Source organism: Protomyctophum parallelum (genome assembly GCF_964188405.1).
Source record: "Protomyctophum parallelum genome assembly, chromosome: 21".
NCBI lineage: Eukaryota > Metazoa > Chordata > Actinopteri > Myctophiformes > Myctophidae > Protomyctophum > Protomyctophum parallelum.
In genome coordinates, this window is record NC_139713.1 from 10,632,337 (window position 1) to 10,645,303 (window position 12,967).

At 40.3% G+C, this 12,967-nt stretch overlaps 1 protein-coding gene across 2 annotated transcripts; it reads left to right on the plus strand.

Annotated features, from left to right (window-relative positions):
- Window positions 1–1,643: 1,643 nt before the first annotated feature.
- Window positions 1,644–12,011, plus strand: LOC310878749 (calcium channel flower homolog). 2 transcript variants are annotated; one of them, XM_083793126.1, is made up of 5 exons: window positions 1,644–2,298; window positions 5,094–5,166; window positions 6,998–7,123; window positions 7,435–7,542; window positions 9,458–12,011. In XM_083793126.1, exons 1-5 carry the CDS (start codon window positions 2,193–2,195, stop codon window positions 9,546–9,548), a joined length of 504 nt encoding a protein of 167 aa, XP_083649252.1. In that variant the 5' UTR covers window positions 1,644–2,192; the 3' UTR covers window positions 9,549–12,011. The 2 variants fall into 2 exon arrangements, with proteins under 2 accessions (XP_083649252.1, XP_083649253.1); XM_083793127.1 differs by lacking the exon at window positions 9,458–12,011 and adding an exon at window positions 9,078–9,262.
- Window positions 12,012–12,967: the final 956 nt, after the last annotated feature.

Genomic DNA, 12,967 nt, shown 5'->3' on the forward strand with positions numbered 1-12,967 from the left:
AATCGCTCCACACTTGAAACAAAACTCCATTTGTATTGTCCCTCACTGGAGAAGAGAGGGGTGGACGTTATTATATATACAGATAATAGCGGATCTACATGCTCACAACGCAGCTTTTATATCTGCTATAAATATGAATTCAGCCTGATGTGTGCACATAGCAGGAAAATAGCTTCTCGTCTACAGTCCACAATGTACGGTTAACTCCCTGCGACCTTCAGTCAAAAATAAATTAAAAAATAATCACAAAGTGAAATGATATAAAGGAACTGAACAATAAAAACAATGGCTATGGAAAAAAAGAATAGCACTCAATTCAGCCAACAGTCTTAACTCTGCACCCGTTTCGACTGATGTCAATCGACAAGACCGCAGTGATCACTTAGGATCAGTACGATTGTTTTCGACGAGTATGGGCATGCTCTGCCGACTGAAAAAAACCCCAGACAGGATTAAGGTTGGCGAACATGCGTTAATATTAGGACCGCGCTGTGACATGCTTGCGGTTATGTTTAGGGGAGGGTATGAGGAGGCTTGTCGTTTTCAGTAGGCTCAGTAGACCTGACTAGACCGATAAGATCAGTTAACGTGTCAACGCCAATCGCAGCCAGTAGGCTCCAGGCGAGCCGATCGGCTGGATAAGATCGGCGTAATAAGTAACCTACTGGGAATTATCGGTTGATTTTCGGTCGAAACGGCTGAAATTTCAGTAACAATGGAGGAATGGAACACGTTTCCAGAATGGAATTTCCAGAACAATCGAGGGGGGTGAGCCATTCATTATCCATGCATCATTTTCATTTGACCAACAACAATAAACTGGTTCTAAATGTTCTCCTTTGACAAACAACATTGATTCTAAATAATATGAGAAATAAGGTAAAATAAACATGGGGCGAGATATCCGTGCTTTAGGGCGAGATCCACGCTTTGGGGGCGAGCTATCCATGGCTTGGGGCGAGCCGTCTTCACTTTTCGAAATTCCGGGGCGAGTTGGCAAAGGGGCGAGATGACCTAAGATTGCAGATATTCGCCACTCGCCCCTTTACCAACTCGCCCCGCAAATTGTTTTAATGTAGTTAACAGTTAATTTAGTATTTCCCTCCCTCTCTGAAATATGTCTTGTATATGATTTATTTGATTGTATAGTAGCCTAGTTGATATCTATACTCTGTAAATTTTAGAAAGAAAACATGACACAGAGACGATGACTACTTAATTGGGTTAATTTAGGACCTTCTAGCAGTTCATTTCGTTTTATAAAACACATTTCTAATTACTTCCATGTAGCCCATGTTTTAATTGTAATGGCATCATCATGCTATTATGCCCATGGATATACAGTGATATACAGTGAACTTAACAACAACAAACCTTTTATATAATCACCAACATGAATTATTTGTTATTTACAGTTACAGCTAGGTAGTGAGGCGAGATGGAAAAGGGGCGACCGTATACCTGTCCCCTTTCAGGCTCTGTACGAAGAGCGCTCTCTGAACCACGTGACTGTGCTGTTTTCTGCCCCCTCCATGTCGTAACTCTGTCTTACTCTGGCTCTGCCTCTGTACGTAAACAAACCATGACGTAGTAGTACACGAAGCTCCTCCCACAGGAACAAAAACATTACAACAAGCTCCGAACAACAGTTCCGTTAGCATTAGCTACCACAAAACTACAGACCGCTCTCGTAGGATTAAATGTCAACGTATTAACAGTGTCATCTATTGCGGTAGGAACAACAACAAGGCATGTTTCTTTGTGTGAGCGCAGGAGAAGAAGAAGTTTACTCCTTCAACGTGTCGTGAGTGGGGAAAAAACGCTTGTTGTTTATGGTAGCTAAGTTGCTAATGCTAGGATAGCTCACGTCAGTTTGCAGCCAGCTGTGGGTGGGTGGGACTGACTAGCTCTTTGTTTAGGAAAACAAAAGACATTAAAACACGGTGTATATAATTTTTTTTAGAGCATTCATCTTAAACCTCGCGACGTTCCTGCCAGATATTTATAGTATTATTATTTATGCAAGTATTTGTTCCTTGAAAGGTAGGTTAATGTAGTAAGTTCACAAAGACCCAGTGAGTTATCGCTACTGTACTGCTGGGTGGTCTCTACTGTGTGACATCGTTGGATTTATTGACAGTGTTGCTAACAGTTAGCTTTAGAGGCTGCTGTCTGCTGCTTCCATCGTCACCATGATGAGCACCAACGACTCTGCTGCTGCTGTCGCCACCGATGATGATGGCATGACATGGTGGTACCGATGGCTCTGCAAGATAGCTGGAGTTCTGGGAGGAATAGGTAAGTAGTAGTAGTAGTTGTTGTTGACCAAAGAAAGTTCCATGTCTTGATTTGTGACCCCCCCCCCCTAAAAAGACTGTGGTCTATAAACCCATGCCTGTTCATTTCTAGAAATAATGTTAGTTTGTGGCTTGTCATCTATTTCTGAATGTCAAATAATGTGTTTTATTTACAAGCACTTTTTGAGTATTTTCATGTTTCAAGTTTATGCAACATATATGTCTATGAAACTGTATATATAGTGCTCTCTGACCTAACCCTATCAGGGCAAACTGGCTTATAATTAGCATTCAAATTATGTATTGTCGAATATGTATTTATATTTTAATCTCAGCGTTGTATTATTATTATTATTATTATTATTATTTATTGTACTTCTATGGCCCTGAGTCCGCTAATAAAGATGTGATTGATGTAGTAGTAGTCATGTGTTCGTCTTATGTAAACTGTCCGGAACAAATTCAATGTGCATCTTGGGTCTAGAGCGGATACGGAAAAGCGTAACATACATATGTATGTGTGGAGATGACCAGATTACAGTAGGCAGACTGTAGACCGGATATAGGCACCAAACAGTAAATGGAAAACAGGCCTTTACGGAGGTTAGTCATGGGTGACATGGCCTTTTTAATGTTTATAATGCTGGAGTGCCAATCACCCTCATAAGATCTTGTGACAAGATGTGACAAAATGAGAACAGAGAGAGAGAGTTGAGAAGGATACTAGATGTTTTATAGGCAAAGCATTTCATAGTTATTTAATTGAACCCTGCAGTATCAGAGTCAGACAAAGGCACCACATCACCAAGAAAGATCGTGTGGAACTGGGAAATTCAGTATCTGCTTCACACAGCTGCTCTGTTCAAGAGCTCGGCTCCATCCACATAATGAGTCAGTTTATTTTATTTTATTTACTGTAACAAATGTAAGGAATCTGTACAGTCTTTAATGTATTAATGCCTGGATTCATTAACTCAGAGGAGTTTACTGTGAGCAAGAGCTAGAAAAAGCCTCTCCCTCTTAGGGATGCGATGATATGAAAATTACATATCTGCGATTGCAAAAAAATTAGATTATTGCAATATCATCATTAATCGCAGATTAATTATATCGTAATCGAAATATAATGCTTAAAATATAAAAAATAACGCTTTTGTCACTATTCTGAAGGGAACGTTTGCCAAAACTTTGCCTTTTCCAAAGCTCTACAAGCTCTTTGCTGTGTTGTGATCTTGTAGATCTGCTATTTTTGGAGAACCGATTTGTATAGAATGAATAAGAGCGTGTGCTCTTTACAGGTCAGTTCTTTAATAACTGATGTGTAAATGCATAGTCCGCGTTTTCTTCCTCTTCTCATGGGGGAGAAGACCGTCGGGATCGGGAGTCGAGCCCGCAGCACGCCGTCAGGCTGGCGCAGCAGCCTAGGTGCCCAGACAGTTGAGCTAACCGCCTGGGCCGTTCATTTTGAGTTTTGACAGAAAATTCATTTATAGTCGTTTGAATAATAATAAACAATTTGTTTTAGTCCTATTTTAGTCATCTGTAATTGTTTAATCTTAGTCTAGTCTTAGTCGACTAAATATCAATTGTTTTAGTCTCAGAGCAGAGTCTGTTTGATTCAAACTGTTCCCGAATACGATTGCCTGGTCCCCACTGGCCATGATTCACATTTGCCTTGATTCTTCCGCACCTGAGTACACTTCATTCAACTGTATTCAATGCTTTTACATTGCAGCGATCCGTATCCGAGTGCACTTGATAAAAATGAAGAGGCTAGATCTATAAAGAACTACACACATATTAGATTATTATCATCTTTACTGTGCTATTATTGCCATTTGCCAACATCAGCAGTAGGCTACAAAACATTGGATAGGGCAGGGGTGGGCAACTTTGATGATGGAGAGGGCCACTATATTTCAAACTCACTCCAGAGGGCCACAATGCATATAGTTAAAGGTAGCTGATCTACAAGCTCAAAATGTGTCTCAGTGCAATGCATTTTGAGCTTGTAGATTTGCTTTTTTGCTATTTAATTTTTTTTGGAATCCTTCATTATTTTCACCTATTTTTGAATACATTAAATACATTAACTTTATGATTATGAACTGAAATGCAAATATTGGACATAAAAAAGACTAGTACTAGTCATTAAGCTATTAACACATTAGACTGAAGTAATTAAAGCGGGTCATGTTCGCATGTTTGGAATTGCAATTGGAACAGCTGAAATCAATAACATATCAGTATTCTGATATTAACCTGCAGACCACATTAAGTGTACTGCGTCTGTGCTCAAAGAATACAGTCTTCAGCGTGTCCACAATAGTCCATAGCCCACTTTGCCACTCTATCTGATCCACTGCATCAATGGCAACCCTCCCCCCCAATGGCAGACAATCATGTCAGACACATACATTCAGTTGATCCGAATTGACATGTGTTCAATTCCTGTGCCTCAGGAATGTCGTACTTCCTGTTCTTTCCAGATGGGATTTTTTTTTGGTGGGGTCAAGGAGGTCGGGTTGAGGGGTCAAGTACCCCCTTTGACCCCTCGTGGCGTCAAGGTCGGTCCCCCCTAGGGTCAGATTCACACTATGGTCCGCCTCCATGTGGTCCCGGAAACGGTTGGTTGATCCGCTCCCGGGAACGGTACGCAGCATTCACACTACCACAACATCTGCCAAATGGTCCGGGTGTGCATCCGGGACCATAGTGTGAATCTGCCCTTAGTCAATAAAATGAATTACTATTACTAAAATGAACTACTATTTTGTTTTCATCCCAACCACATAGCATGTGCCACCTCGGGAGTCTGGAACTGTGTGACCGTCAACCCCTTAAACATTGCTGCCGGAGTCTGGATGGTGTAAGTTCATCAAATGCTAACATGCAGCCTAATTGTATGTGTAGAAATGTGTCCTATACATTCTATATCATCACCGTTGTGTTCCGATGGGATCCAATGTAGTTTGCGTTTAGTCACAAGCTCTTGTTAATACTTTACATTGGTTAAACATTTTCAAACCCACAGACTGACTTTAACCACTGTCAACCTGGCATCCCTATTTTGGGTCTGTCAGTGGCACAGTGCACGCACACACACACAACCACTGTCAACCTGGCATCCCTATTTTGGGTCTGTCAGTGGCACAGTGCACGCACACACACACAAATTGCTGATCTACAATCTCACACAACACATTGCAAATGTTCTTCTGAGCTTGTAGGTCTGTTATTTTCATTACTTTGTGCGACACTGACATAATGACTATGAGTATAAAATGGGGCATGAATAGAAGAAGAAACTTTGTATCTCCATATATATACACACAAAGTTTCACGATTTTCCTATACACATGTTCAGGCTCGTTTTGAGTGCACATGCACGTTTTGACTGCACAAGACAGTTCACACTCCGTTGTTGTCTCCACCAGGCCGAAGGCCTAGGGGGAGAGTATGTTTTGCACTCCGTCCGTCCGTCCGTCCGTCCGTGTGTGTGTCCGTGTGTCCGTGAGCAGCTAATCTCGGCCACCGTTAACCCGGTCGATGCCAAATTTTGCACACACACTCCCTGGATGCCAACGATGAACCTCTGCCCCAAACTTTCCAGAACGGCCTGTTATAGCGCCACCAGGAGGCCGCTTTGTGCAAAACAAGTTTTTGCACAGTACACCTACAGATTTTGTCAAAACATCACGCAAATTGGTACACAGTCTCTCTAGAGCCATTCAACGAAACCGGTCTTTCAGATTTCCAGAACGGCCTGTTATAGCGCCACCAGGAGGCCGCTCCAGGAGACCGCTTTGTGCAAAACAAGTTTTTGCACAGTACACCTACAGATTTTGTCCAAACATCACGCAAATTGGTACACAGTCTCTCTAGAGCCATTCAACGAAACCAGTCTTTCAGATTTCCAGAACGGCCTGTTATAGCGCCACCAGGAGGCCGCTTTGTGCAAAACAAGTTTTTGCACAGTACACCTACTGATTTTGTCCAAACATCATGCAAATTGGTACACAGTCTCTCTAGAGCCATTCAACGAAACCAGTCTTTCAGATTTCCAGAACGGCCTGTTATAGCGCCACCAGGAGGCCGCTTTGTGCAAAACAAGTTTTTGCACAGTACACCTACAGATTTTGTCCAAACATCACGCAAATTGGTATACACTCTCTTCAGAGCCATTCAACGAAACCAGTCTTTCAGATTTCCAGAACGGCCTGTTATAGCGCCACCAGGAGGCCGCTTTGTGCAAAACAAGTTTTTGCACAGTACACCTACAGATTTTGTCAAAACATCACGCAAATTGGTACACAGTCTCTCTAGAGCCATTCAACGAAACCGGTCTTTCAGATTTCTGGTTAAGATTGGCTTCCAAAGTTCACAGGAGTGCTCAGTTTCAAACAAAATGCTGCAAATCATGAACACATCGCGTGAAATTGTGCACCCACATTCCCACTAGGCAGAGGACGAAATGCCACATGAACAATTTCAACTCAGCCTCAAGGTGGCGCTATAACTGGCCGAAAAGTGTTTTTACCTCTAACTGCACGGATCTGTGGATAACTTTGTATGCCAACTCCCTAGAGGCCAAGGAAAAACCTTTGCCTGGAATTCTTCACATCTGCTCATCCTGGTGGAGACCTGTGCCCAGTAGGGCACTTTTTCTAGTTTGTTTTCGTCTGTCCTCCTGTTTGCAGGTTAAATGCCTGTGTGCTGTTCCTGTGTGAGGTGCCATTCTGCTGCCAGTTCATAGAGTTTGCTAACGCAGTAGCGGCACGTGCAGACAAACTCAGACCGTGGCAGAAAGCCTTCTTCTACTGTGGGTAAGACGAACATGTGCCTTTTTAGGACCGCAACTATCGATCATTTTCTTAGCAATTATTTTACTGATTATTATTATTATTATTTTTATCAAGGCAGTTCCATTTACTGTTGCACCCTAAACCTTTTACAATGGCCAAGGTTCATTCACGGTCACATTTCACTGTACATTTCTCACAATAAGACAAATTACATGAGTTATGACTCATTCTTGAAGTGTACAGCATACAGGAAATATGCATGAATTGGCATAATTGTTTTGCTCTGTTCTTGGCTGTCACTCACTGTCTGTCTGACTGTCGTTCATTTGCAGAATGGCTGTGTTCCCCATATTCTTGAGCTTCTCCTTGACAACATTGTTTGGGAATTCCATTGCCTTCGCTACAGGAGTCCTGTATGGCCTTGCCTCTCTGGGCAAAAGGTAAGTGCTCTGCTTAAGTAAACACATTTAATTCAATACGATCTAGCCACTTAAACTTAAATTTCATTGTACATCAAATATAAAAAATAGCAGATCTACAAGCTCACATTGTGACACGTGAGCTTGTAGATCTGCAATTTTTGTCAAATTGATCACCTATTTTCAGCGAATGTTGGCCTATTGTGACATGCTCAGACATGTGGTTAAATCATGAAAATCGTATTTTTTTTTATTTTCTTTTGTGCCATGACATGTTCTAGCCAGGTCTCGACGCTTAGCATTTTTCCAAGTAGCACGTGTGCTCCTAAGTAGTATCTAGTAGCACACAAATTATTTTAGGAGCACGATGAAAAGCTATCAAATAATGTGTTTTCCCCTCCTATATACAGCTTTAGTCCCCACACGTCTCAATATTTGCCATTGACAATGAACGGAGAAATTGGGTCAAAATTCCGCTAAATATGACGTAAATTAAACATCAAAACATTAAACGACATTGACATTGAAAGGACAATTTACGTCATATGTAAACGAGCAAAGTATGGCCATGTATGATGATAAGAGTGCCCCTCACTTCACACAGGTGTGATCTTTCTTTAATAAAGTGATATGAGGTGAGGTAGGGGCGGGCAATATGGCAAAATATTATATCACAATATCTTTTCAGAAATGATCACAATATTGATATTGATCTGGATATCATATTTTTTTATATAATCAATTTGTTTTTATACTGATAGACTATTAGTTTGGTATGCAGATAGATAGATAGATAGATAGATAGATAGATAGATAGATAGATATAGATGCATAATCAATTCATTTTATGAATGGATGGACAGACGGACTATCCGTTTTTATCTTGCTGTTCTATCATGTGAGTGTGACATTTAGTGCAGAAGCTACTCGATGGTGAATTAGTAATGTAACATTCTCCTTGGCTTTGACTGCTTCAGATCAGTTCAGACAGAACATCGGACATATAGGCTTCACCCACGTTTGGTTAAAAGTTATATCAAGTGATGTTTTAACATTACAAACTTTCTAAATAACTTTAGTATTCAACGTGTCGGGGTCCTAGCAACTCCTTCTGTCTTCTGTGCTACCATGCTATCCTGCTGCGTTCGCTCCGCTGCTGACAGGGAAGAGAACTGAGCAGCAACACAGGGAGGGGCGGTGGGAGCAAAGGGGACAGATCTTCAAATGAATTGAGTCTCGGCACGTTGTTAGCTTGTAGCTCTGCTCTTTTTGGCGAACTACACCGCCGTTCAGAAATATAAATTTAGGTATAGAACCGTGACTATAGAATGTGCACTTGCCGTAGACAGAGCCTTGTCTTTATCATGATTGAATGGTCAAATCCTGTAGTCACACCTGTGCTACAAATTGAATTTTACAACTCGCACAGTGATATTTTTTTGTAGCAAATGCGAGCACCTAGTCGCACTGTCGAGCCCTGGTTCTAGCTGAATGTTATCGAACAAGTTAATGATTTCGGAATTTCTCATTCTCTTCATTCCCCCGTCCTGCATAAGAAACCCCACTCTAAAATGTTACAATGGCTCATCCTAAACACTCCCCCTGTCAGGTTATAATCAATTAATAAGACATACAGTGCTTTTAAATTAATGCTTGTACTGATACATTGCCTTTAATGCTTGAAGTCTAATGAGTCTACAATATAATAATTTAATATTGTGTTTAACCTCCGCTGTCGTACATGCTCTATATCGATAATTCCTTTCATGTCCTCCTTCTACATAACATTTCTTCGCTATCACTCTGCTTCTGAACCCCCCCCCCCCCCCCACACACACACACACACACACACACACACACACACACACACACACACACACACACACACACACACACACACACACACACACACACACACACACACTTGTATCTTCAGGGGTGATGGAGTGACCTATGCCAGACTGCACCACGGCAAACGTGAGGATGAAGAAAAGATGACAGGGACGATAGACGGGGCTCCCGAGTGAAGAGTGAAGCATCCGCCATTTTTCAACCGGTTATTCTCTCGTTACTTCAGTTGTCACAGAGACGTTTCTTCCTTCCTTCCTTCCTTCCTTCCTTCCTTCCTTCCTTCCTAACCGCCTCCATTAGTCTGTCCTACCTACATCATCCATCCATCCATCCATCCACCTTTCCATGCTCATTAAGCCTGATGCGTACTGGCGTCGTTGCTTTCCGAAAATTGCCTTCCCACGAGTTTGTAGGTGGGTAGGTGTTCGCCAATCGATGCCGCCATGCGACAGAGCATGGATTAGGCGTTACCTGTTGTCACATAGCGATGTCCCTAACTTTATTTATTACTTACACTGCTATATACACTATTTGTTGTTTTGGTGTTATCCATTTAGAAGATAGATGACGACTTAAAGAAACGGTTTGGTACGCAATGTGGAGTTTCTCAATTGGAATGGGCATGGTTAATAGGAAGGTTTTTTTTCTTCCCTTTTTTTAATTCCTATTGATTGTATTTATTATATTTCCTTTTGATGTTTGTGCTGCTGTCAATGGTGATAGGTCATTTTTCAAGTATGGTGGGAGTGGCATCCTTTTAACTAATAAGCCTTTCAGGGAATCTGAATAGAACATAATGGCATTGTGAAATTATATTTTATAATTTCATGCATACATAAAATCATAATTATTATACAGCACACACACAGAGAGACGGCGTAACATTTTGGCATTAATCTTTTCCAGTATAATTGTAAACGTATCTTTACGATTTGTTTTTATTGGGAATGTATCCAGTACAGCCAAAGATCAAGACATTCGCTCTTTGTATTTGTTATACACTTTAATTTGCATCTGTTGTTCCCCGAGTTATCTTCGGTTAAGAGGTTCTAACACATAATGGGATCATGTGTAACAAAATATTTCAAAGCATAATGAGCAGAGCTTGAGTTTTATCTCACTTTGCTGCATTCTGACATGTTTTGTTTCCTTGTTATCACTTGTATGTGAGTGTGAGCTTAATTACTGTACTTTGAAGAACTTTTTAACTTTCTATCCTTCATGGTGTTTTGCTATTGAATATCTGCTGATTGATTGGTCTGTGTTTATAAATCTACTGAGGTATGCTCTGCCCAAGCCTTATTGAGGGAAATTATCTTGATTCAGGGAGTGAAGCCTACTTTATACTTTGTTATATGACAGGGTCACTAGTTGAAAATAGAGGGTAAAATCTGCTATTTTGATCAAGCATATAACTTAGGTTTAATTGTCATCGGAGCCATGATTCGCATTTGTCATTCAGATAAGATGCTGCACAGTACTCGGTCAGCAATGTGTTACCTTTGTCTTCGTGTTATTTTGTTGCCTCGCTTCAGTCATCGGTTTGTTTTTACAGGAATGTGTTGGTAATGGTTGTTTGCACATACTTTTTGCATCAGTAGATCTTCAGACTGGTTTTCACTGGTTAGTAATTGGTACAATGGTTCTAAAACTTTTCAGGCTGCGTACCCCCCCAAAAGAATAATGTTTTAACTAGGGACCCCGCACCCTGATGATAGGAATGTAGGTTAAATTTAGTTTGACTCGATTCCACAGATAAATATTGTAAAAATAGCAGAGCTTTCAGATCGACTATTTTCAAATTGTTTCCAATTATTTGACAATTTGGCCAATGTTTTACCAGTTTTTATAGTATAGTTTATTGATTACTTTTGATGCAGTAAATGTATTTTTAATGTTTGTTTTTTATCCCCTCAATTGTTTGTTTTTTTTTTTTTTTTTACAAATTGCTGTCATTTTCAGACAGACTCACAGGTTGAGAACCACTATTATAGAAATTAACGCATTTCCACCAGCTTTCAAGTAATATGGTCGCTGTCGGGCGACCATATTCTTTCATAAATGTGTCACCCTGTTTTAAAAATACTTATGAAGCCTATGAAGATTATTTAGATCTTGTGACTTAACCCATTTTGACCTGAGATCAGATTCTAAAAATGTCTTCTAAATCCTGACAGTTTTCTGAAAAAGCTATGTCAGTGGTTCTTCGATTTTTCAAAAATAGCAGACCTAAAAGCTCGTAGCTATGAGCTTGTAGATCTGCTATTTTTCAATAGCTAAAGCATAACATAATGCTGCTAACACCAAAAGGGGTTCCCGCCCAAAATGGATTCATCTCTGATTCATAGGAACACGGATTTCTTTCTTTGACCCCCAATGTGGACATGCATTTTTAATATTTAAATATATTTATATTAGTTTTAATGTGTGAACATTTTTGATAATCTTTTGAAATGATTACAAAAAATATAGGGATATTTATTCACAACCCATAAATGGGTCTTGAGTCCCGACCTATACTGTTTGTGAAACACTGCTGTAAGGGATGTGTGCTAACACAAGGTGTCCTAATCACCACGATGGCTTTGCTTGTGTCATGTTTTCCTCTGATCTAATAGCAGGAATAAAATATGCCTTTTCCATTAGGCCTAGTGTTATCTGGTTTTAGCTTAAATTTTTTACATGCAAAGAGCAGAGAGAACGTGTTGTTTATGGTAGCCTATATCTTAAAAGTGTGGACTTGAAGGCAGTTCAAGTGATTTTCTTTAGTTAAATTGTGATTTTCGTCTTTTTTTCAAATCCTCAAAAATGATGAAAAACGGCATCATTTTTGAGGATTTGAAAAAAAGACGAAAATCTCTCCGACGATGGGCCATGGTCTCGGAGTGATTTTTGTCCTTTTTTTTTTAATCCTCGTTTTTCATCATTTTTGACCATGGGCTATGGGCTAAAATAAATTGACCATGGGCTATGGGCTACAAATTTCCCTTGTGGACAATAAAGTTGACCTTGACCTTGATAGCTCATATAGTACAGCAAAGGCTACTATAGCATGCCGTTTTTCATCATTTTTGAGGATTTGAAAAAAAGACGAAAATCACGGAAAAGTGAGAGGCTATAGTCCATGGTCTTGGAGGGCATACTATAGTATGTCGTTTTTCACGATTTCGGAGGATTTGAAAAAAAAGGTGAAAATCGCGGAAAAGCGAAAGGTTATAGTCCATGGTCACAGACCGCATACTGGTCAAGGTCATTTATACTGGTCAAGGTTATTTATACTGGTGAAGGTCATTTATACTGGTCAAGGTCATTTATACTGGTCAAGGTCATTTACTAGTCTTATGAAGGTCATAAGACTAGTAGATCGGGAGATGGTGGGTTGAAACCCCACTTTGCTCAAGGTCATTGATATTGGTCAAGGTCATTGAGCGGCACGCTATAGTGCGCGGTTATTCATCATTGTTGAGGATTTGAAAAAAGGTGCAAATCAAGGAAAAGCAAAACAGAAGAACAAAACAAACAAAAATGCAATGTGACTTGTCTGGAACCAGTGGCTCATTGTTTTAGAACTCTCCCACATGACCCGGAGATGGTG

Excerpts from the sequence above, each read along its gene's own strand:
- LOC310878749 (XM_083793126.1), top strand. The coding sequence starts at position 2,193 with ATGATGAGCACCAACGACTCTGCTGCTGCTGTCGCCACCGATGATGAT. Across the intron at positions 7,124-7,434 it reads AAAGCCTTCTTCTACTGTGG|AATGGCTGTGTTCCCCATAT; the intron begins GTAAGACGAACA and ends GTTCATTTGCAG. Across the intron at positions 7,543-9,457 it reads CTTGCCTCTCTGGGCAAAAG|GGGTGATGGAGTGACCTATG; the intron begins GTAAGTGCTCTG and ends TTGTATCTTCAG.